The 25,319-nt window shown below is 39.6% G+C and overlaps 3 protein-coding genes across 3 annotated transcripts in view; 1 reads left to right on the top strand and 2 right to left on the bottom strand.

The window, feature by feature from the left end:
• Positions 1-15,217, bottom strand: part of FBXO38 (F-box protein 38) — a 32,981-nt gene extending 17,764 nt beyond the window's left edge. Inside the window, exons 1-12 of the mRNA XM_015816879.1 lie at positions 15,152-15,217; positions 13,119-13,297; positions 12,000-12,133; positions 10,948-11,111; positions 9,980-10,145; positions 8,981-9,118; positions 8,322-8,459; positions 7,315-7,408; positions 6,549-6,679; positions 5,030-5,200; positions 3,420-3,562; positions 1,580-1,799 (exon numbers count right to left, since the gene is read on the bottom strand). Coding sequence (XP_015672365.1) covers positions 1,580-1,799; positions 3,420-3,562; positions 5,030-5,200; positions 6,549-6,679; positions 7,315-7,408; positions 8,322-8,459; positions 8,981-9,118; positions 9,980-10,145; positions 10,948-11,111; positions 12,000-12,133; positions 13,119-13,246 — 1,627 coding nt within the window. The 5' untranslated portion in view covers positions 13,247-13,297; positions 15,152-15,217. The remainder of the gene's footprint in view (positions 1-1,579; positions 1,800-3,419; positions 3,563-5,029; positions 5,201-6,548; positions 6,680-7,314; positions 7,409-8,321; positions 8,460-8,980; positions 9,119-9,979; positions 10,146-10,947; positions 11,112-11,999; positions 12,134-13,118; positions 13,298-15,151) is intronic.
• Positions 15,218-16,135: 918 nt separating this feature from the next.
• ECHS1 (enoyl-CoA hydratase, short chain 1) lies at positions 16,136-17,027 on the top strand. Its single transcript, XM_015816885.1, has one exon. It carries the CDS (start codon positions 16,136-16,138, stop codon positions 17,009-17,011), a length of 876 nt encoding a protein of 291 aa, XP_015672371.1. The 3' UTR covers positions 17,012-17,027.
• A 3,192-nt stretch (positions 17,028-20,219) lies between these two features.
• LOC107288286 (serine protease inhibitor Kazal-type 12) overlaps positions 20,220-25,319 on the bottom strand; it is a gene marked incomplete in the record, with an annotated part of 8,680 nt that continues 3,580 nt past the window's right edge. Inside the window, 4 exon segments of the mRNA XM_029284317.1 lie at positions 20,220-20,344; positions 21,825-21,876; positions 24,074-24,201; positions 25,046-25,085. Coding sequence (XP_029140150.1) covers positions 20,339-20,344; positions 21,825-21,876; positions 24,074-24,201; positions 25,046-25,085 — 226 coding nt within the window.

The following is a 25,319-nucleotide window of genomic DNA, read 5'->3' as shown; positions in this document are numbered from 1 at the left end:
AGAGAAAGTATAGCTTTCAAACTAAAAGATAAGAATGCTTACGATTTAAAAAAATCCTATAATTCTACAAATTCTACAGTAATCTAAAGGCAATATTAAGTTATATTACCCCTTCTAAGCAAAAATAAAGTCTGTATTAAGAGTTATTTCAATGGTAAAAATCATACTTGTCAAAAATAAGAACAAACACTGATGCAACACGAAAGGAATAATTTTAGAACATTATGGGTGATAGATCAAGTTGATATGTTCTTCACTCTTTAAGGGATGCAATAGGGAATGTTAATAGCTATTATTCTGTGTGACTGATTATGTGACATCAAGTCAGTATCAAGTTTCAGTAATCACCCAAACAGACCTCTTCCAGGATAATGTGTCCCTAGTCTGGCCTTTCAAATGTTTCAACATTGAACTTGTTGTTGTTGTAACTAAATCCATACCTATTATCAACCTGGTAATAACTAGAGTGCTGCTCTAACCATCTTCTAATACTAAAGATTCCTGTAAGTAAGGAAAATATTCTAAGGTATCCTGGATACTAATAACTCTAATGTACAGAATTGCAATATACTCTTTCCATCTTTGCTCTAGTTTCTTTGAATTGGTTTCTATCTGTTCATTGGCATCTTTTAGCATACTAGTTCAAAAGAGGAACTCCTTCAAGTCTGGAAAATGGTTTTTCCCCTCCCCTTATTTTTCTCTTTGTTCCTATCTTAAATCACTTTATAAATGTTAGAATAGGAAAAGGACCATCAGTTTAGTACAATGGTTAAAGCACTATAAATCAGGAAACTGTGATCACGGGTGATCTCGGGCCAGTTACTTTCTCATAAGAAAAAGGGAATGGCAATTCACTTCTGAAAGTCTTGCCAAGAAAACAAGGGAGGTTAACACTGCCTTGAAGGAGCACATACACAGCAAACACAAATATTGAAAAATATTGCAAAGCAAACATTTCAGCTGCAGTTCAGAATGGCAACTGGTAGTAACAGATAGCAACAGATGCCAACTAAATGCATATTGTGTAAATGGTGGCTCAAATGGTGCTCAATAAGCACACTTGTATAACAAAGGGAAAATAAATTGTTTTTAGGACACTTTGGGATTTACATACAGTACACAACACACATAACTAAGGATTTTACATACACAACACACATAAGGATGAACATAGATACATTGTACAGGTTAAGTAACGCATGAAAGCCAGCTTGATGCAGTGGTTAAGGCATCAGGCTAGAAACTGGGAGATGTGAGTTCTAGTCCTGCTTAAGAATAAAACCAGCTGGGTAATCTTGGGCTGGTCACTTTCTCTTGACCTAGGAAGGAGGCAAAACCTTGCCAAGAAAACTGTAGGGACTTGTTCAGGCAATCTCCGAAAACTGGGTATGACTGAATGGAGAAAAAAAAAGCAGAGCATAAAGAATTAGAGCATAAAGATAGGAATTAAGTTAAAAGTGAAGAAAAAAATAAGATGTGAAACATCCCTGGAAGGGGAGGACGATACTTTTCTCCTTGTTGGTGGCCTATATACTATATATAGACAATCATATTATTAAAACTTATTAATAAAACTTACCATCTGCTGCATTCTGCTGTTCCTCCATCTGCTCCTCCTGTCGCAATTCATTCTCTTCATTTTGATCATTCGGTTGTTGGTGGTTATTATGGTAAATATTGGCATTATTGTTCTGGTGGTTATTATTGTTGTCATTTTCATTGTTGGAATTCTGGTTGCTCACCAAAGCAGAGGAAACTCCGATTCCTGTACCTGCACTCAGACCTACACGAGCACAACCCTAAAATACATTAAAGGAATTACTGTCTGGCAACTGACAAAAGAGTTTCCAGGACAGTATTAACCAAAGATCGTAAGATTACAGGAAACTGTGACATTTGAACACCAAGGCATCGCTTCCGACCCTTCATAGACACTTCAATGCTCTTTTCCAAAGAAGACCAAATACTTCTGAAATGGCAGTAAACCCCATCTTGATGATAGGCTGTATAAACACTAGTGCTTTTAGCTTTATTTAAACGCTGCTCTTTTATCTTTGTATTATTGGCTTAATATGAGAGTAAGTAATACTTTTTAGTATTAGGAAAAGTGTCAAAGCAGCTTCTTTGAAGCTTCTTTGCCGAGTTACTCCATAAAGCGCCAACATCTCCTCATGTTGGACAGAAAAGCCTGAGTATTGTAACCTGACCTGGCTCTGCTGACAGTGAAGCTACTTTGTCCAGTATTGGCTCAGGTTCCACAACACGTGGCCTGCTCCTTCCCAGCCTCCTGAGTTTTGCAGATCTTTTGCAGAAGGTAAGGAAGGGATTCTGAGGACCCTTGAAGAGGACCGCTTGGAATCTGATGGGCCAAATGCCTGGGGGGACCTGGCAGGGCAGGATGTTTGTGTGTCGGAGGGAAAATAGATAAATGGGGGTGCTGCGGCATCTCTGCAAAGTTAAGAATTCTACAGAACCCACCTGGTCATTCTTCATTCTGTAGAATTCTTAACTTTGAAACAGGGTCATATATAGCTTTTGGAGCAGTGGTTCTCAACCTGTGGGTCGGGACCCCATTTGGGGTCGATCGACCATTTCATGGGGGTCGCCAAGCAAGGCTGTCTGCCATTTTTTCTGTCTACCATTTTTCCCCCTTTTCCGGCGGGTGCCTTACCTCCCTTGGGCTGGGCCAGCTGGTGGTCGGCCTGCTCTGTCTCTGCCGCTTGCCAGCTATGCCTCGGGTGGCGCAGGGGGCGGAACCACGCGTGCGCGGCGCTCCCGGGCAGGGAAAGTCTTCAACTTACGACCGGTTGGGTAGTCCTCGACTTACGATCGGTTTAGTCCTCGACTTACGACCGGTTTAGTCCTCGACTTACGACCGGTTGGGTCGCGGCATTAAAAAGGTTGAGAACCACTATTTTGGAGGGTTTGATGTCACTTTGAGCAGTCATTAAATGATCTGTCGTACCTCAAGGATTACCTGTATTTTTATAATCAGCCTCTTTCTTGCTTGATCCTTCTATTGTAACTTGCAATACTGAGCTAGTTTTCAACACTTATGTCTTATCATTATGCAGAATTAATCTGACTTGAGATGTGGAGTGCACACAAGTCCTTTTCCCAGATTCCGACCATCCTTGCTGCTTTGAACATTTTCTTTCAAATTGCCACACTTCTATTGCATGAAAAACTACCAAAAAACAGGACATGGGAAAACACAGGAAAATGAACAATGAAGCTTATGGAATGCTCATGCTTTCAACTCAGACTTACCCTTTGTGTGAGCAGGTGATTGCCTGCATAGGATTTTAATTCCATACGCTAACCAAATGAAATTTTATTTATTTAAAAGCACTCAGTAGCAGCTTAATATAGTGGGATTTGGTGCACACTTCAGACTCATCGTTTTTTTTTATGCTCACCTTGGGTGGTTCCCGAAACATCTGGTCCAGAGAGATAAACTCCAGGCTTGGTAGTAATTCAATAAACTGGCTAAAAGAGTCTAGTTTTATTGCATGGCATCTCACCAGGGTGAGATCAAAAAGCCGAGTCCATCTTGAATGATCTACAGAAAAAACAAATAGGTTTATCACAATGTATTTTCCTAAATGCACTTTCCAAGTTTGAATAATTACTCTTCTTTAACCAAATCAATTTGGGTTTCCTTCTTCACTTCTACCATTCCAAAAGTGGATTCACAGTTATTCTAATGAATCTATTTTGCTGAAAGCTTCCATTTTCACAGGTGGCTAGTTAAGCAGAATAATAAATACTATTAAGACTAAACCCCCCCCCTCTCAAACTTAAAATACATTGCCTTTGTTACAGTACAGGTGAAACACAGAAAAATAACAAAGAAGTACCTTGGAAATTAATAATTATTTCAGAAGCCTAAAGTTGGAGCATTGAAAAATTAAGATTCTTTTTTTTGACTGACGAGATTAAAACCTATAGGTTTTAATGAAATAATTCCTTCCATTAGCACAGCTTTCATTTCATGAATAGAAGTTTTCTCTGTTCAAGAATTGAGTAGATATTACTCATTGAATCATGAGTGGGTATCCATTTAATGTTCAAGGAATGCATTTAACACCTTCCTAACTTTGTAATCAGGGGTTCATGGTGCAGGTAGCTTTATATAGACTTTTATAAAATGATTTGACATATTTTATTAAAACACATTTTATATGAGGCTACTCTCGAGTGCTTTGAAAACTACAACTAGTATTTAGGAATAAAGCACTCAATAACGCTCCCCATGGTTTACATATGCATTGAATACCAGTTAAGCTATATTCAATATACTATTAGTTTATAATCCCCTAAATAATCAAAACCAAGTTATTTGAAGAGCTGCCTCTTTCAATACTTACATCTAGGCTTACTTGGTCTTTATATTCTATGGAAAATCCCTTTCTTATGATTACAATAGGGCTACAGTCAGCTGAAGATAATTTAGTGTAGAAGAGGAAACCATTATGAGGACTTGTGTGGAACTACTTTGACATTTTTAAATTGTTCGGTTATGTATTTTACAATATATATATTCAATATAAAGTGGCAATGCCCTAGTCCTCCTAAAAATAATCATTATGTGAGTATTCATTACAACCATTAGGGACCAAGGTTCCACTGGAAAAATATGATTAATTTGCTCTTAAACTAATAGTTGTAATTTTATGGTTTTAATTTTTAACTTATCATATTGCATTGTTCCATTTTTGTTGTTTGTATTATAAAAGGTTTTTACAAAAAAAGAACAAGAAATATAGAATAACAATGTTAATGTTCGAATAGTATTCATCACTCAGTAAAAAACAGACAGTAATACTTCTTTTCAGCAGTCTATAATTGAAATGAAATTGCATTCTTAGATCAGTCATATAGGCTGCATGATGAAATTGCATTCTTAGATCAGTCATATAGGCTGCATATCCTATATACAACAAAAACAATTCCCAAAGATAATCCATTTATTTAAGGAGAGGATATGCAATTTATTGAGGGACTTTACCAGATGTGAGTACAATACCTGTGATCCAGCTACTTGGATTATGTAAATGAGGGCAATTGTATATGACAAGATATTTAATTGAAGAGAAGACTTCGTTTACTGCTTTCATTCCTATGTCTGTGATAATGCCTGGATTTTCAACCACATCGGCTAATCCATACTTCACCAGATCTGCATTGATCATTTTACCTGGACACAGAGGGAGGAAAAAATAGAACCTTTTTTTCCCCACGACTTTGCTATGCAGCTATGCAGTCTGAATACTGGCCACAGCTATATTAACTATTCACCTCTCGGTCTTAGAAAACAAGAGTAGCAAAACAAAGGAAAAACATGTTTTCTAATAGTCACCAATTTACGGACTGATCTGTAAAAGCTAACTTAGCAAACTGTGCTAAGGTTAAATTCTACCTAGCCCCCACTTTTTTCTCTCTTTTACAAGAAACTCAACAACAATCAAGTTTGGCATAATTATTCTGTTAGTGTTAAAGGATATGACAGAACAATGGGCTGCAAAGTTGAGATATATAAAATCAGTAAGATGAAACACCAATATCCCATTGCAGCTACAGATATGAAGTTTATGTGGAAAAAAAATCTTTAGCAAATTTGTTATTTCCTTACTCTCCTGGCATACACACAGGAATAAAGCTAGGTGTAAAACTCTACCAGAGGCCTGCACAATGTATAGCCTACAGGCCACACATTTTTGAAAAATAACCAGCTGACTGCCACCAAATGTTACTGCCTGTAGGAAGGACCTTCAGGTGCCAGCTAGTTTTCACATCCATGTCCATCTCAAAAGACACATTAATGCCTCTAGGTTTCATAGACACTGTCAGCTTTGCTGCTGCCAACGTGCTGTTAGCTGCCAAAGAGCTAACTGGCCTGCCAGCTATTCCTTCGTGACCCATGATTATTTTTAAAGTATCAATCTGGTCCTTGGTCCTTTGCAAATTGTGCAGGCCTGCTTTACCATAGGTTATTGCTAAAAAGACCCACTTTGGTTATTTCCTCTGCACATGCTTGATTAATCCTTCTTCGGGAAATGAGAAATTCCAATATTTTTTTGTAACAAGACCTATGTACATTATCTCATTCTATGGTCTCATCAGACCAAGGTTTAATTCCCCCCGAGAAATTCCCAATGATGTAGAGCAGAGGTGTCAAACTGCCAGCCCGCGGGCCACACGTGTCATGGCGAGACCACATCCACCCCATTGCCAGCAATGGAAAAAAAGTCGTGCTATGTCGCGACACATCATGTGACCATGCGAGTTTGACACCCCTGATGTAGAGTTTTCACAGCTAATCTCAAGAAATGAAATGCGGTCCAGGCCACGCATGCATACTACTATAATCAAGGTTCCTTCTCTAAGTCCCAAGCACATTTGATGAGCAACCAAGTCTTTAGGGTTGCCTCTAGATTACACAAGAATGTATCTTAACATTTGTACTCCTTTTAGGCAAATAATAAAATCCAGATCTACCCTAGCTGCTGATAGTTAACCAACAGAAAGATTGAAGGGTTTCATACACTGTAACAAAAACTCATCAACATATCCAAGATGTAGTGTTTCAAACTGGGGAAATTCCAATTCTGCCATTTTTAGTGCAGAGAATACTCCATCTTTGGTTAAGGAAGGCTGAATTCGTACTTCATGCAATCTGAAAAAAAATGAAAACCAAAGTAGGAGTAAATGTTAACCTGAGGCCATTGATATTAGAACCCTTGTTCAAAGCAAAGCAACAGCAGAACACTTTTATTACCTCAATGTTATTTGTTGATAACATCTATTATGATATTTATTACATGAATGAAGTAAATAAAAAGCAAGCCATGGCAAAAAAAAAGCAACACACAGCATTTAAGAAAGAATAAACAAAACTGCATGAATGGTAATTAGTAAATGGTCATGGTAAACAGAATGGTAATTATGGTAATGATTGAAGCCTGGGAAACAACCTCTTGTCAATCAACAGGAGGGCTGATTTACTACAGCCTATCAGGTACTTAAGAGCCAGGACCTGGCAGCACAAGGAAACAACAGCCGATGACTTAATAGCCGGCCATCAACATCCCAATCAACAACTAAAAAGCCACACAGAACTAGGCACCTCATAAATACTATGGACAGAATAGCCCAAATCACACATTCTGGCAGAGAGGTTCACTGAGGATGGACTCCGGCAAGAGTTCCAAGAGCTCAGAAGATTAAACCTCTGGTCCCAGTGACCAACCCAGATTGGATAATGGTAATTTATTGACAGATAGATTCAAAAGACCGCTGACAGACAATTACCTTCGTGCAGCAGTTATGATGAGGTAGCCAAGATCAACTTCCAAAGCATTCTTACAAGCTCCTAGAACTATAGTGTGCAAATTTCTGAAGCCCCCTGAAAATCCAAAAAAAAAATAAACAAGAAAGTAATTTCCATTGTGTTTTAGGAACCATAATCGTAGAAGGTTGGCAGCAAAATTGAAACCCCAAACTTTTTTTTATTTCTATTTCAGCATAGTGTATGACTACTATTACTTAACAGATAAGAATCCCCCAGTATGTCAAACAATCACAGCACACATCCTTCACTGCAATCTCTGCATACCAGTCTGAAACTTTTTTTCTAATATATTAACCAAATTTAACATTTTGATTCATACTCCAGGATCATGGGGTTAGTCCAAAGTGGTATCATACCCCTAGACCAGGGGTAGGCAACCTTGGCTCTTTTATGACTCGTGGACTTCAACTCCCAGAATTCCTGAGCCAGCATGGCTCAGCTTGGAAATCTCTCCCTTTCCCCTCAACATGGCTGGCTCAGGAATTCTGGGAGTTGAAGTCCACGAGTCATAAAAGAGCCAAGGTTGCCTACCCCTGCCCTAGACTAAGGAGAATAAAGAACACGCACACTTAGAAAACCTTTTTATTGGGGGGGGACTTATTTCTACTGATCTCCCATAGCCTCCTCAGTCCCCACAGCTACACTATTCAACAACATAAACATGTTGCTTTATTGTTAGTGAACTTTCTCTATTTCATCAATTAGCAAGTTCAGGAACGGAAGCAAAATTTGAACTCCACACACATATATGTTCACCAAGAGAATATTTTACCCCTTAAGGGGAAGTATTAACTTCTTAAATTTCAAATATAAGAATTCTGTATATTCAGATGTACCTAGTATCTTTTTTTATATTAAAAGCAACTCTTATCTCTGAACATATTAGCAATATTCATTTCTATAAAGGAGAAGATGAAGAAATAATGGAAAAGTAAGAATTGTCCTTAATTCCAGAGAATTTCCATACCAGATCTCCAGCTGTCTTCTACAACATGCTGAATGAGACCTCCAAGAAAAGGAACTCGAACCAATTCTAGATGTTCTAAGTTTCGAGCAGAAGCTAAGCCAGTGACCAGGGGAACATACTTCAATGAGTTTGTGGGTCCTACAGAAGAAAGAAAAAACGAAATTCACATGCAGGCATAGAATAAAAGCATAGAAATGTTAGCATGTACTTTGTTTTAATAACATTTCAAGCATTTTCATTCATGTGACAAAACTGTTACTTTCTATGAAGAAAATGCATAGATATAAAGATATTTTGTCTACATCTCTACATTCTTGTAATTCTGCAAAGTCATGGCAGATTATTCCCGATATACGGGATACAATTTCCCTGTTTACCTCCACATGACATAATTAAATCTTGTGTCCTGCAGGAGAAGGCAGCTAAGATAACTTATCAGAAAAAAAAATAGTTCAATTTTCAAACTGTGAACAAGGAACAGCAATTTTAACAACTGAATCGGTATTAATCAGATTTGGAGCACAGACTGACATTGACATTACATTACTACTATCTGGACAATAATCCCACATCTTTCCAAATGCTTGAAATGTTTAGGAAATTGTACTGTAACACATTTTAACCTAGATAATGTTTGAAGCAGCAAGATTGCTCTTTACCTGCACAATTTCTCATGACAAAAGTGCGTAAGCTGATGCAAAGGAAATCCTTAAAAGGTTGTGGTTTGGTGAGTCTCACCCACTTCAGGTACAGATGCCTCAGCATTGGAATACAAGGAATGTCAGGGACATTAACTCCTAAAAAAAATACACAGAGCAGCAAGTTGTAGTCAAAACCAGGCATTTCACAGAGAAATACTGCAAATGTAAATGGTTTGATGTGTCAGACTACAGGTAGTTCTCAACTTAGGACAACTGGGAACGGAACCTCAGTCATTAAATGAGTCAGCATTTCACCAGATCCAGTTTTATGACCATTTTTACCAGGGTCATTAAGTGATTTTTTCCAAGGTCATCATAGATTTTGAACTGTTGTTAAATGAACTATTGCAGTGATAGCGAACCTTTTAGAGACCAAGTGCCCAAACCGCAACCTAAAACCACTTATTTATTGCAAAGTGCCAGGCTGCATCAGCCTTGTGCTTTCCTCAGGGAGGGTGGGGTGTGTGGCCCACTGGGTGGGCGTGGCCAGAGTGATCACAGCAGACTGGGTGGGTGTGGCCAAGTAGGCGTGGCCACCTCGATACTCTAACATCTCTACTCAAGCTTGCTAGCCGGCCATTTTGCCTGCTTTGTGCTGGGTGGGCCTGCTGCTCCGGGCAGCGGAAGCCTAATGGACCTGCGTGAGCTGCTAGTGGCCGTGGTGCGCATGCCCACAGAGAGGGCTCTGAGTGCCGCCTCTGGCATGCGTGCCACAGGGTTCGCCACCGCTGAACTATTGTAAGTTGTGGACTACCTGTAGTATTAATCCAGTAATACAGTGTTGATAGTGAGCATGTATTTTACAGTGTTGAAAGAATCTATTTGTTTTCATCTACTGATATAAATAGCAACTATCCTACTATTGCAAAAAATAGCAAATCTATTCGCAATATGTTGTGATTTCATAGCTTTTCAAAATGCTTAGCTGCTTTAATATCACAAATGCATAATTCTTACCTACTAAGTGCAAAGTTTGAATTTTAGCTCCTATTGGTATTTTCAATTTATTTTCAGGTGGAATTGGGAAGGCACCATTACGATTACGAAACTTCCCTAGGATGTGAACTTGGGGCATGTATGTCCAAATGGCTTCTACTAGTTCCAAATGGGAAGTCTCAACACCCTAAGTAGTATGGGGGAAAAAAATCCAGAATAAAGAGTCAAGCATCATCATAGCAAAAACAATATTTTTCTTATTTATATTAATATTACCTGAACATTGTTGCCAACTTACATACAATTCTGCATTAATATTAAGCCAACTTCACTGACAATTATTAATTGTACCTTAGTTGCATATCATATATGCATTAAAAATAGCAGATCTAAATCTCCTTGCTAAGATTTATACCTTGCCTTTCTAAGAAACCATAGCATAGCAACCAATAAAATTATCAACATTTAAGTATCCATAAAACAACTCTTCAGACTGTTATATAAAGCTGTATCCTCAGGACTATTTTGATAAACCATATGTTGATACATCATAGCTAGTTACAACACTAAACTTGCCAATTTTTGCAACTCCATCCCTAAATTATTTTTCCTCACTCTGCAAATAAACTATATACAAAGCAAAACATAATTAGTGTATATATATATCATGTGATTTTATGTAATACACTGTTCTTTCTATGCTATGTTTCATTCATAGACCATTCACTTATAATAACAGATTGGGCTTTCAGGGCAAACTTCCAGATTTAATTAAAACAGAAAACTCCATGTGAGTTTTTTAATTACAGTTGTTTCAGATGTGATAATGAAACCCAGATTCAAGGGCATGGAATTGAATTTGATCCATAAAATACAAAGCCATCTGTCCTTCCAAACTGTCTCCAACATTTTCTAATTTTGTCCCCTTAATTCTTATCCAGAATGACAGCTGTCAAGTGAAATTACAAATTTATGTTTTGAACACATACCAAGAGATTTGGGCAAGCCTGCAAAGCTTCTAGCACCCCAGGAATGCTGAAGGCTTCATAACCCCGAACCCTACGTCTGTCAAGGTGCCTGGGATGAAGGCCATACAGCTGCTCAATGTCTGGCATTTTCTTCAGCAAGGTTAGGAAGCTGGAATCTGTGAATCCTGTACAAACAATCCATATTGTACTTTTTATTAAAAATTGGTTATCTAGATGCACAAAGGCAAGTAACTTGTCTTTATTTTATCATATACTGTATATACACACCACCATTTCTATTTTGGCATATTCTTTTGTAATTTTAGAATTCAAAGACAACACTGCAGAAAGATGGTATTACTACTGAGGAAAAACTGAACTATATGCAAGAAGGTAAAACATAATTGAAATAATAGTTAAAAACGGACGGGGTTATATATTTAATCAAATAACTATTTAATTCCCCAAAGTATAATTTGTTAAGTGGTGTCATAGATCTATGTTATAATTGATCATGATGACTAGTTTGACTAGTTTTTTTTATCACAGATCTTGGATTTTGTTTGTGTGTGATGAGGTTTAATTTGCACTTGAATACATTATGTTATTATTCATGTACTCCCAATTTTAAATTTTCCTTCAAAAGGAAGAAAAGCCATTGGGCATTATTTTACAAGACTTCCTTATTCCCTGTTTTAAAGGGAAGTACTAAACTTGCCCTTTCTGAATCTGTAACTTCTCCCAAGTTTTGCTGACCATTTAGAACCTGCAAAATATTAGGCAATTTCAGACACTTTCCATAGCAATCTAGAATAAATCCCCAGTGATTTAGGATAAAGATTAAATTGACTCAGAAGATCCCTATTCTATTACTTCTGCCTAGCTGACTGCCTAATCAAAAGTTACTTTCTCTTAAAATATGTGCATATTACTAAGAGCTCCTGCCATCTCTTTATTATTCTGGGAAGCTTTCCTATATACACATAACATTTGTGGAAATTCTCTGTTATTTTAAATGCTATAGCTAAGCAGAAAATGCAATCAAAGTTGTCATGATTCACAGCACCACTTACCAGTGGGCATGTACTCCCACCAGCGACCTGCGCAGAGATCCACAACTTTAACTACTCTTAGGTACAAGATGACAGCTTCCTTTAACTTCCGGGAGAGGCATTCCATGCACATGATATCCTGGAGGGGAAGATACCTTCAAGAAGGGAATAAAATGGGATTAATTGTTGGATGGTTTCTTTCCTGTACTATTATACTAAAGAGCAATTTGTATACTAAAGAACATCTACTAACAATTTACTTATTCTTTTTCAATCATCTAGTAACAATTGTTCCTTTAGGAGAATCACATGCTAAAATTTTAAAAAGACAAAGCATCACATGTGTAACAATTGCCATTCAATCATGGCACCAGGACTTCAAAATTTACAGACTGAATTTTTAGAATAGCTGGGAACCAAGGCACATATTTCTCAGGAATGAAAAAACAATAATGTAAGTTACTATAGAGGACATTTGATAAATGAGTCCTGTATCTTATAGTCATCCAAAGTAAAGAGAAAAGAACCCTTCTCTCTGTAGTGCAATTTTTTTTATTTCATAGGCCAATGATATTCAGCAATGTTAAATCATTACTACACCAAAAGAGTTAATCTGAGTCTTTTTTAAAAAAAATAAAATGAAACTTTTAATACAATTCAAAAGGCCTCCTTGTCTGGAACAGCACAACCCCAAAGATAAGGTCAGGCTCTATTTTTGGAAAGCAGTTAAAACCTGGCTTTTTCAGAGGGCCTTTGGATATGGTGAGCATGGTTACGTGCTCCTAAACAAGTGGCACTAGGCAATGTGTGAATGATTATACTTTTTTTTCTGCCACACAAAGTGTTTCACAAATTAATAATTGACGTATTGGCATGCATGTTACCCAAACCTCTAAATTAGGCATGTCAAACTGCCGGCCCACGGGCCGGATGCATCACACTGAAACCACGCCCACCCCATTGCAGGCAATGGGGGAAAAGTTGCGATACATCACACGACGTCACATGACGTCGCGGTTTTGACATGCCTGCTCTAAATGGAAGCAGTTAAATGTCAACATTAGGCAGATGCTTGTTATCACTGTCCATTAAAATGAATGATAGGAGATATTAAAACCAAAACAAAATCTATTTTCTTACCTAAAGATATGGCAAAGCACTTCATGTGAAAGCTGGTTCATGTAGTCTTTCAGCTCAGCAGCTTTAATGCATACAGGGCTTTCCCGGTTTGTGGAATACACTTTCACATTTTTCCGTCTAGGCCCCATTTTTATTGTACTTGCAGATTATAGGGTACTCCACTTCTAAGAACAGTAAAACTGAAAGAGAAAATTAAAATAAGTGAACAATTTGAATGGCAACTCAGATTAACATATATAAAGTCTATGTAAGACTTATATCTGCACAAAGCGTAAACACAATGCAAAAAATAAAAGCAGCCTTCTGGAAAGATGTGTTATACTCTCCACTAGGCACAGTATCTTCCATTTGGATATAAGAATGGAAGACACTTTCTGATTAGGACAAACCAGCTTGTAAATGAAACCCAAGTCACATCTCGTGTGAAAAATCATTAGAGTTAGTGAAGAATTACAATTAGCTTTCTATTTATTCAAAACCAAAGGAAACATTTTTATTAGCTTAGTCCTTTGAGTTCTTAACAAATAATACCATGCATTCGTATTTAGTCATAATCACAATTTATTCCAGAGAGTTCAGAGAGAATAGCTAACATAAGTAATGAAAGATTAAAACTGAATAGCAAATTTCAAAATATATTTGTTCTTATAAGTTATATACCAACTCTTCTGCTGTCTTAGAAATAAATCTCACTGAATTTAGCAAAGGATAATTAAGTCAACATCCATAAAATTGTTTTAGAAATGCGAGTGGCTACTTTATGTAACAATTGTCACCAATTAAACTTTCTATATATAATTTCCCACAAGTCTCCCAATTTACAATCTTCCCACAACTGTACACTATGCAATTCAGATAACATGCCATGCCTTTCATGAAGTAGCCTATAATTTAAAAATTAAATACAGTATATCAAGTTCATCAGTATGCAAAACGTTGCATGTGTTTGAACCGCACAGTCTAACAAAGACTCAACGGAGTAAAGAAATGCATTATTCAAAGGAATCAACAATTATACTACAGAATATACCACAGGTGTTTTTTTTAAATTCATAATTCAAGAAATTAATTAGTTCCCCCTTCATTTGGGCTGAATTCACACAACAAAGTCGATTACGCTCAGATGGATTCCAGTTTATTATGTGAAGCCAGTAACTGTAATTTTGGTAACATGTAATTATGAATACTTGTTTTGTGAGAATCCTTTACTGTATTAAAGGGGGAAAAAAATCATTATCACTAATTCTATAAAACTGGTATCATACATGTGCTAAGTATAATTCCTCTGTTGTGGCTGCCCCAGTATTGTGGGTCATCCCAAGCCTTTGAAGAGCTCCAATATTCTGTGAAGCTTAATTGGAAGAAATAAAAATAAGAGTGTCATTTGGTGTTCCGGGGGGCAACAACGGAAACTATAATAAAGCTGACTCCACCCCCCCATCTCTGTTCTCAAGAATAAGACACCAGGAGTGGGGAAGACACAAAAGAGTTGCTTGTCAAGTCTGGAAGTCAACAACCAGACGAAGTCCCACCTTCAACCACAGCTGTGTAAGCCTAAACCAGGGGTAGGCAACCTTGGCTCTTTTATGACTCGTGGACTTCAACTCCCAGAATTCCTGAGCCAGCACGGCTGGCTCAGGAATTCTGGGAGTTGAAGTCCACGAGTCATAAAAGAGCCAAGGTTGCCTACCCCTGGCCTAAACAAATCAGGAAGGCAGCTCCTCAAGGCCGATAATAAGTAGGCCGCGGTGCTCAGGCCAACAAGACACGGGTCAAAGGGCCTGGCTGGTCATTTAAGAGCGTTATCCATCCTCGGAGGGGCTGCTCCCTTCGGCTGCCATCTCTGGGGTGTATCACCATCCTGCCCGGAAAGGGGGAAGGTCGGAAATCAGCGCTGACCCCCCCAAAACAGGTCTCCTGTAGGAGCTCTTCGAAAGCAACGGCAGAAACAGCCTTGACTGCCGAACCGTCAACTGGCCTCCCCCCGGAGTACCGGCGCCGACCAACTCCCAACCTCTCCCCCGGTCGCCTACCTTTCCTCATTGAGACTCTTAATCCGAGCTAGCCCAGGAGACGCTTCCTCCCCACTGCCTCACAACACTTCCGCTTCCTGTCCATCCCTCACAACTTCCGTAAACTTTGTCCCTCCTCCCCAAAAGAGACCAGAGACAGAGAGAGAGAGAGAGAGACGAAAGACGAGTGGCTCCACAACCCTCACTTCCGGCACGCTATACCAGATGTAGGTGTGGAGGGAAAGAGATTTATAAAAGCTGCCGCTGGGAGGTTCTCATTCCCTTTCCGCCTTTGCTCTTTAAACTGGCTCCTCTCATTTTCAGGGGTAGGCAACCTCGGCTCTTTTATGACTCGTGGACTTCAACTCCCAGAATTCCTGAGCCAGCCAAGCTGGCTCAGGAATTCTGGGAGTTGAAGTCCACGAGTCATAAAAGAGCCGAGGTTGCCTACCCCTGCACTAGTTTCAACCTGGTCACAAAATTGTAGCAAAGACAAACCCAGCTTTCACGTGTTTGTTGATCCTCCTAAGTCTTAAAGGAGAATTGCAGTCCCCCCCCCCTCATTAGATATTGCAGCTCTTTGCATCTTAAATCATTTTTGCTTTTACTTGAAACTGTTAGCATTGCATCAGAAGAAGTTAATATAGCGTTTAACTCTCTTGAGCCTTTAAACCTCGGTAGGGGGCTTCGGCTTAAATAGCTTGATTTTAAAGCCCGGAAACAATTGTCAGAACATTTTTTAAAAAAAATCCTGCAGAGGGAATTGGACAGAGAGGTTTATGCGTTTTGCTTGCTTTTCCTTTTTTTGTTTTTATTGAGATGAACGGTGGTTTAGTATAACGTCTTTCATCCAACAACAAAGATGTTTTCGCAAGAGCATCCAAACAAGAGCAAGCGGGGCAAATGCAATGTGAACTTCTCCCCTCATATGGAGGACGGTATCGCTCGGGAACCGGAAGTACTTCCTCTTGGACTGGAACCCCGCGTCCTGCTGCTCTCGCCAGCATGGCCACCGCGCTGCTCCTCCGCCGCCTGTCTTTGGCCGCGGCCACTGTGGCCGCTCGGCCGCCCCGTCGCTTTCTGGGCGCGTCGGCAGCAGCGAACTTCCAGCACTTGCTGGTGGAGAAGAAGGGAGCCGGGCAGAGGGTGGCGGTGATCCAGCTGAACCGCCCGAAGGCCCTGAACGCGCTTTGCGATGAGCTGATGCTGGAGCTGAGCCAGGCGCTGGACGCGCTGGAGCAGGACCCGGCCGTGCGCGCCATCGTGCTGACGGGCAACGAGAAAGCCTTCGCCGCTGGCGCGGACATCAAGGAGATGCAGCACCGGACTTTCCAGGAGTGCTACGGCTCCAACTTCCTGGGCCACTGGAACCGCCTGGCCAGCATCCGAAAGCCGGTCATCGCCGCCGTCAACGGCTACGCGCTGGGCGGCGGCTGCGAGCTGGCCATGATGTGCGACATCATCTACGCGGGCGAGAAGGCGCAGTTCGGGCAGCCGGAGATCCTGCTGGGCACCATCCCCGGCGCCGGCGGGACGCAGCGGCTGACCCGGGCGGTGGGCAAGTCGCTGGCCATGGAGATGATCCTGACCGGGGAGCGGATCTCGGCCCACGAAGCCAAGCTGGCCGGCCTCGTCAGTAAAGTCTGCCCGGTGGAAAAGTTGCTGGACGAAGCCATCAGCTGCGGGGAGAAGATCGCCCGCCACTCCAAGCTGGTGGTCGCGATGGCTAAGGAAGCGGTCGACGGCGCCTTCGAGCTCAGCTTAGCCGAGGGCAACCGGCTGGAAAAGAGGCTGTTCCACTCCACTTTTGCCACGGAGGACCGGAAAGAAGGGATGGATGCCTTTGTGGAGAAGAGAGAAGCCAAGTTTAAAGACCATTAATTCCTCCTTTGGGGAGGGGGGCATAATGACGGTGGTGGGCTAGGAATGCCGTTACATTTATAGAAGACAATATACAGGTGCAATTTGCCAAAAGAGGCCTTGATTTGCAATCCCTGGACCCTAAAATGACAGCCATCCCCTTTCCAGAAAGTGGTCACAGCTCTAATTATTGGCACCATGGTGTGCAAAAATCAATTTCTTTGGGAAGGTAGTGATTGAAAATAAAATTTATCCCAATTTCCCTTAAAAAAGTGGTCTTTGTAGAATGCCTTGGATTGCATAAAAATGGAAGCTTTTGTGTCCACAGTAAATGGGCAAAAATACAAAGTGAAAGGAATAGTCCTTGAGGCACTAGAAAATGGATTGATCTATCCAGAATCATATCCTGGTGTGCCTGCTGAATTCTGTTATCTTGGTGATAAATCTGAGCTTTTAGCTACTGCTGTCCTCTATAAGCTATAGAGTAAGGTACATCTGGTGTGATTGCATGTGGTTAAAAAGTCCGTAAACTCAGTTCTAATCAAGAATATGCTGGTGCAACAAACACAGGTCAATGGAAGCACTTCATAAGTTTCATAAGCTAGAGTTAATAACAAACCAGCAAGTAAGAAACTGCTGTGTCATCATTGCAACAGAAACTTGGTTAAAGCATTCCGTCCTGGATAGTGCTGTTAGTTTGAGTGGATTTTCAACCTTTTGGCTTATTTTGAGAGGGAGCATCAGAATTTCATTTTTAATGTGTACCAGTGTGTTCACAGAAAACAGTGACAGTAAAGGTTATCTTATAAGCTAATGAAAAATGCAAAAAAGTATTCTCATGTATTCCATTGATTTCTTAATTGCAATAAACAATAAAATGACATTATTTAAAAATAGATTGTATCCCTTGCCTGCTCTGCCTTTCATCTGATTTTTTAAACAAATAGTTTTATTCAGATATATTCAGGAGTAACTCTGAGGTAAAAGGGGAATTGCTTACTCCAATAGTGAGCATTATACTTTATTGCTGCTCTTTACTGCTGCTCTTTTACCCAAGACAGCTAATAGAACTGTCTCTGAATTTCAGGACTAGAACATCAGCCATTGCTTCTTTGCCCTGTAATTTTAGGAATGATCTGCTAACTTATAACATCGAGTAATGTATTTTAATTCACAAAGCCATGTGTAGGCCATTTCTGTCTCAGAAGGCAATCTGGTTCTGGATTGGGTGGCCCTGCTCAGTTATGGTTAGTTATGCCTTAGTGACCTCTAGGTTGGACTTACTGCAATGCATTTTATATGGGGTTGTCCCTGAAGACCACTTGAAAGCTACAACAGGTACAAAGAGACCAAGCTCAGTAGTTAGGAGTACAACCTGATTTGTCTAAATGACACCTCTACTGCAAGAGCTGCACTAGTTGTTAGTAAGCTTTTGGTAATTCAAGGTGCCAGTTGTCACTTTTAAAACCTAATATATCTCAACCTGAGTGACAACATCTGGATATCTAGCAGCAACTATTTCAAGGTGATTTTCCCACTTAAGAAGAGCTGGAAGGGAGGGATTGTTCTGGGTGTAATTCCTTTCTCAGGGTATTGCTACACTTTTTCTGAACAACGTAATCCTGGAAATTAGAGCAGATGCAACCCTGCAAATATTTGGAAGGCCATGAAGACCTGGCTTTTTCTCAGGATTTCCAGAAGCAATGGTATGAATTCCCTTGTAGAAGGGATATTGATAGCTGGTTGACTGTTTTTGGTGTTCTTTAATGCTCTATTAAGTCTTTCACCCCATTGTTGTATGTACAGGTAGTCCTCGACTTACAATCACAATTGAGCCCCAAATTTCTGTTGCTAAGTGAGATATTTGTTAAGTGAATTTTGCTCCATTTTATGACCTTTCTTGTCAGAGTTGTTAAGTGAATCACTGTAAGTCAGTTAAGTTAGTAACACTGTTGCTAAGTGAATCTGGCTTCCCCATTGACTTAAAGCAATCACATAACCCTGGGATCCTGACTGAGTCAGTTGCCAAGTGTCCAAATTTGGGTCATGTGAACATAGAGATCCTGCAATGGTCGTAAGTGTGAGAAATGGTCATAAGTCACTTTTTTGATTGCCGTTGTCACTTCGAACAATCACTAAATGAACTGTTGTAAGTTGAGGACTACCTGTACTTGTGAAACTCTTCAGCTATGGTTGATGAGCTGAAATGAAAGTTGGGAAAACTGGTCAGGTGCCCAGAAATCAGAGTTATTAATAAAATATAGTATATTTACCTCAAGATAGTCAACTTTAACCGAAAGCCCTGATCAACTTGGGACCAAGTATAATAGACCATTTATTTTCATGCTGAATCTATACAGATCATAACAGTATAGTTACGTTGTTCACTGATAACACGTTTCCATTATTCATATGCATAGTCTGAAGTCAGACTGTTATCTAAGCTTAAATAGGCCATTTTGCTTCCATACTATAAAACATTACAACCTGAAGTCTGTCTGACTCCAATGTTAGTTTTTGATATGAGGAATAATGATTTTCTTTTGACATTTTTGTCCTTTTTAAATTGGTTTAAATTAGAATCGTAGAACCACTTTTTTTTAAAAAATGTGTGGTTTGGTAATTCTGGAAGACATGAAAAAAAGGCAAGGTGTTCCAATTTGCTCCTAATAATATATATCAACATCCCCAGATAGTGGCATGGGAGAACTCTGAATCCTGAGTGATAAGCATCTAAGCATGAAGTTTTAAAAGCCTATCAATTTTTTTCTTCGGTCTATTCCCTTCTAGTGCTTGTTTATGTGCGTGGAATATGTAGGAAAACCTGAGAAGGTTATAAATGAAAAATAGTATTGTTAAGGCCCCCCCGTATAATACATATTTGACACAAGGCCAACTGCCAAGAACACAATTTGTGAACTACCAATATGTGACACTGGGGCAATTTGAATGATAGGTCTCCAGACCATGTGTTTTTGTCATAGCTGCCTGTTCCTAACACTGATGAAGCCAAAATGTTTAAATGTATGACATTACAGTGCAAGCTTCTCCATTATTTGCTTCACAACATAATACACTAGTACATAAAGGACAGAATTCACGTAGAGACTCACATTTTGTTGCTAACCCTCATCCTGCACACATTTATGTTAGTTGTGTCAATATGAAAAATCAGTTGATCACTTAGGTTTTTATTTTTTTTATTCAGAGAAATAAGAAATACTAGATATTTGAATTTGTAAGTCAACAGCTTTTTATTGTCAATTAGATAGAAACTGGACCAAGAGTTTGTTTCCAAAACCCTCTTCATTCTTTAAACATGGCCCATTCAACTTAGCACTTAGTCTCCTATTCCTAAAAGGAGGAAAGAAAAATAAAAAACTATTAGAAATCCTCATTATCAAGAAACCAAATATTTTAATTTTAAAAAATGCATTTGCATTTATGCTTCATTCCTTGATACTTGAAAGTAATAGCATCTCAATAGAAATAGAGCTATTATGTAGTAGCTCCACATCCCATTAATTTTTATCCGTGCCCCCTCCCTTATTTTTCATATCAACATGACTTCTCAAACATGGTTAAAAAAATATTTATTTATGCAGGCCTCTGAATTAGTCTAACTCTTCACAACTGCCTGAAATACTCTAGCTCAGGGCTTTTCAAACTTTTCACCTATTGCACCACTTTTAGGATATGGCAACATCCGAGTACCACCAGTCGTCTAGCAAGGTGTCAAAAACTTGATGACCAAAAAAGAAAAAAGGAAAAAAAGTGATAAAGTACAGGTAGTCCTCGACTTACAACAGTTCACTTAGTGACTGTTCGAAGTTACAATGGCACTGAAAAAAGTGCCCCCCAAGCCACAGCCGAGCAAGACACCTGCCTGCCCACCCGGTGGTGCTCTTCCTCCTGTCCAAGGTTTTCATTGTTGTGAGCATTTCTGTTGAGGATTGGCAGTGGGGGTGGGGTGGGGGGTGTTTGGTTTTTATTCCCCCCTGTCTGCTGGGTGGTTGCAGCAGGTTTTGGTCACTTCACATGACCCTGGGACACTGTGACCATCATAAATATGAATCAGTTGCCAAGCATCTGAATGTAAATCACAAGACCCTGGAGATGCTGCAACATTCCGGCTGATTGGCGCTTCTTCTGGGCTCAGCAGAAGCACCAGGATCAGTGCTGCTTTCCAGCTGATTGGTGCTTCTTCAGGGCTCAGCAGAAGCACCAGGATCAGTGCTGAGCTCCAGATGGAGCCTGGCGCTGATCCTGGCACTTCCACTGAGCCCTGACAGTCCCGAAGAAGCACCAATCAGCTGGAAAGCGGCACTGATCCTGGCGCTTCCGCTGAGCCCTGACAGCCCTGCAGCTACAGCCATCTCTCGCTCAGGCTTGTGCAGTGCTGCCACCAGTTCAGCTTTTTCCCCTCCCCCGCTACCACTTTTCTAGGATGGTCGCGTACCACCTGCCAGGTGCCAATGTACCACAGGTGGTACCCGTACCACTGGTTGAAAAGCCCTGTCTAGCTTTCTTGACAAGATTTCAGAAATGGAGTGCCTTTGTCTTCTTCCTAAGGCTGAGAGACAGCGCGACTGGCCCAAAGTCATCTTCATGTCTAAGGTTTCTAGTTCTCCTCTCTCCCAATTTCTAGCTTAGTGCCTTAACCACTACACCAAACTAGCTGTCTCTCAGATCAATACTGATAAAAATTTAGAAACAGCATATGAGTACATCTTTAAATCTGCGATCAAAGCTGTATTCTGCCAAACAAAATAAGCATTTTCCTATCTTAGGGAGATTCACTGCAGATTCATTCAATAAGAAAAACTGGAGATACCTTTTGGGAGCATTCTCCTTCATGACGGATGCCAATTTTACGGCCAGTTGTCCTGTAATAGCAGAGAAGTAATCTGTGTGAATGACTAAAGGCTAGAACTGTACTGGCTAACCTTGCTAAGGTTATATTGCTAAGATGATATACAGAAAGTGCTTGAAGACTAAAAGTATTTCTATCCTACACTTTGGCCATATGGTCTTCAAAGCATAGCATAAAATAATGGCATCTTAATTAAAAGCTTACAATAAGATATAAGCAAAGTGGAAAGAGAGAAGGGAGGAGGAAGGAAGGAAGGAAGGGTTTTTCTATAAAAACAATGTTATTATCTAATGGTAAAATACTGATTGGGTTGGTTGCTTAACGCATAGATTTCGGGAGGAAATTCCATAAAGAAAATGCTATATATATAAAAATATAGTGAACTGATATAAATAAAATTGTGTGTGTGTGTATAAAATAGTGAACTGGTGATCAGGTTTCTTACAGTGTTTGCATCTTGCCATACTGTAATTTTTTAAAAAAATTGATTTTGAAACCAGCCATTATAAATTTAAATGGATTATTTTTATACAAGAATTCAGCCACTTCTGTAAACCATGCCTGAACCAATGGCTATGTGTGATATGCCTCATTTATTTAGCTTCCTAACTCATAATGTGGTATTTGGTTTAATATGCTGCATAAATCCAGATCATCATGGTTAGTTCACTTAAGTCTTAATTTGAGAAACTAACTTAGTTTGATGCACTTAGGCACTGTCAGGTTTGACAAGAATCTGACCAGATTGGGCATGCATTCCAAAGAACTGTATCACTTCCATTTGAATGTGGCATTGCTGGTATTTGATACCATATTCACTGGGTAGGTAGAGTTATAAATCTAGGCCTTTTTGAGCAGTTGTACCCCATTTCCACCCTATCTGAATAGGCTGAGGACAGAATTTTAGAGGCTAAATCACATTAATCACATATTCATGATGAAAAATACAGCTACATAAATTTGCAAAAAGCTTTCTGAACAGGATCAGTGTCAAATTTGAGTAGTCTTTTGGCAAAGTGCTATTGTGCCTTTGGCAGGACTGGGAATTGGAACTGTACCATTAGAACTGGACCTTTGGGGCTAAATTTGGATTCCACAATCCAGGAATTTCCCAAATGCTTTCATTTGAATAGGAGACAATATGTATAATAATTCAATGGTACCCATGCTATACAAAAATGAAGCACTAACTAGCCATTTCAGTACATTCTCCCAGTACATTCCAAAAGTAAGCAGCAAGTTAAAAACCTGAGAATCAGTCAGTGAGGATCCTGGACCGCCAACTGTTCCACTGCCCTGTGTGGATATTTACTCTCAATTTGTGGTATTTGTGGTACCTATGCCATTAGTCAATAGAGTTGCAGCCAAATGTGACTGGCAGGCATAGCAGTTATTTGTATGTACCACAATAACTGCTGCTATAGAAGTAGGTCAAAAATGAGGAGGTGATAAACCGCCTGGGAAAGCCAAGGGACATCATCAAAACAATTAAAAAACAAAAATTAGAATATTTCGGACATGTGATGCGACACCCAGAAAAATACGGCATACTCCATTTAATCCTCCAGGGAAAGATTGAAGGCAGAAGAAGAACATCGTGGCTTCAAAATCTAAGGGACTGGTTTGGACAAAACTCAGCAGCACTTTTTCGTGCGACTGCTGATAAAAACAGGATCACCAACATGATCGCCAACGTCCGATAACGGATATGGCATAAGAAGAAGGCGATACAAGTAGGGAAAAAGGAAGAGAAGGAAAAGGATTTGCTCACTAGCACTCACCATATAAAGGAAATAAGAGTGGCAGTGGACAGGCAAGATAGCAATGGTAGAATGAAAGGGCCAGTGAAAAGAAGTAGCCCCTATTGTGGTTGCTGTGGGCTGAATTCAACCATTTCTTAATTTCTCCTAATGCTATATGGTGATGCAGCAGGCATGGTGGGAAATGAAAATGAGGATTACGCTTGGCCCACTGGTGCCGCTCGGAGTCTAGACCACCTTTTCCTCTCAAAATTGGATGCAGCCAATGCCTGGCCAAGCATGCTGCAACTGATCCTGAACTTTACACAGATAAAGAGCTATGCTCAGAATAGGGAGGAGACGTAAGTACAACATAATGGGACCGTGCATTTGGAAAGGCAAGCTACTTACATGTACAACACTCATTGTCTCATGTTTCTTTAGTTGAGTTTTGTTTTACACTGGGCTTACCTGATTCTAGCACACAAGACACAGATGTGGGGATAGGTCCTCCCATCAGTACCACATACTGGCATGTGGTCTTGTGGGCAATCTGCAGCCGTGCCCTTCGATGGTTGTGGATATTTACTGCAGTCAACCTACAAAGATGTTCCAGACAGTTTTAACAAATGCTCTTTGGTTATTTTGAACAATCTGCAGGGGACAGCTGCCCAGATCTGCCTTCCTGTTCCTTCATACTGGGCCCCTTCTCATCCCATAATTTTATTTATTTGTATATTTGTTTATTTATCAAATTTATTTGCTGCCCATCTCATGGTCCAGGCAACTCTGAGAGTCTTAACATCCAGACAAAACAAACATTCGATAATTATAAATGTAACAATGGATTAAAATTACAAAAAGTAAAACAAACTAAAAAATAAGGGTATGGAGGGGAGAGGTTAGATGCCTTTTTTGTTAGCGTACCAACCATCTCCAGCCAACAGACCTCATGTCAGCTATCATAGACAGCTTTTAAGGTCTTTATGGGCTAAAAGAGAGGGGATAGATCCTACCTTCTCTGATAAGATGTTCCGAAGGGCAACAGACGGGGAAAAAAAACACTTCTGGATCCCACAGCCAAAATTCCTTGGCAGGGGAATCCTCAGTAAATCCCTTCTGCCAGTATGAGTGGGGCAAGCCAATCCCATTGGGAAAAGACAGTTTGGCAGATACATTGAACCGATGTCATAACGGGTTAGGGTAATAACCAACACCTTGAACTGCACTCAGAAGCAGATCAGTACACACACACACACACATACACACACACACACATATATATATATACACACACACATATATATTATATATACACACAAAAGCAATCTTGGCATCTGAAATACAATGTAAACTTTCTTTTAAAAAATGTGTAAAAAGACATGTTTCACATCAGAATGAGATGTAGAATTCAATTTTAAATGACATAACAGTGATACTTACACATTTTCCTTCGTGTGCCATATCTATCTTGGATCCACTTCTAAAAAAAAGAGATCTGAACTTAATAAATGAAGGAAGTAGCAAATGTGAGGTCCAGTTTCAAAGTAAAGCAGACAGCAATTATAAAAATTGGCAATGCATATTCTAGACATGCTTTTAAATTCAAGAAGTTTGTCTTATGACTTGTTTCTTAGTAAATGCTAATAAAAGAATTCTAATTGTGTACTTTTAGTTAGTTTAGTTTATTTAATTTCATCTTATTTCCACATGAAAT

This window comes from Protobothrops mucrosquamatus, unplaced genomic scaffold (genome assembly GCF_001527695.2).
Source record: "Protobothrops mucrosquamatus isolate PMUCROS unplaced genomic scaffold, P.Mucros_1.0 scaffold517, whole genome shotgun sequence".
NCBI lineage: Eukaryota > Metazoa > Chordata > Lepidosauria > Squamata > Viperidae > Protobothrops > Protobothrops mucrosquamatus.
The sequence above is the reverse complement of the archived record's forward strand: the minus strand, read 5'-3'. Positions and strand labels throughout refer to the sequence as shown.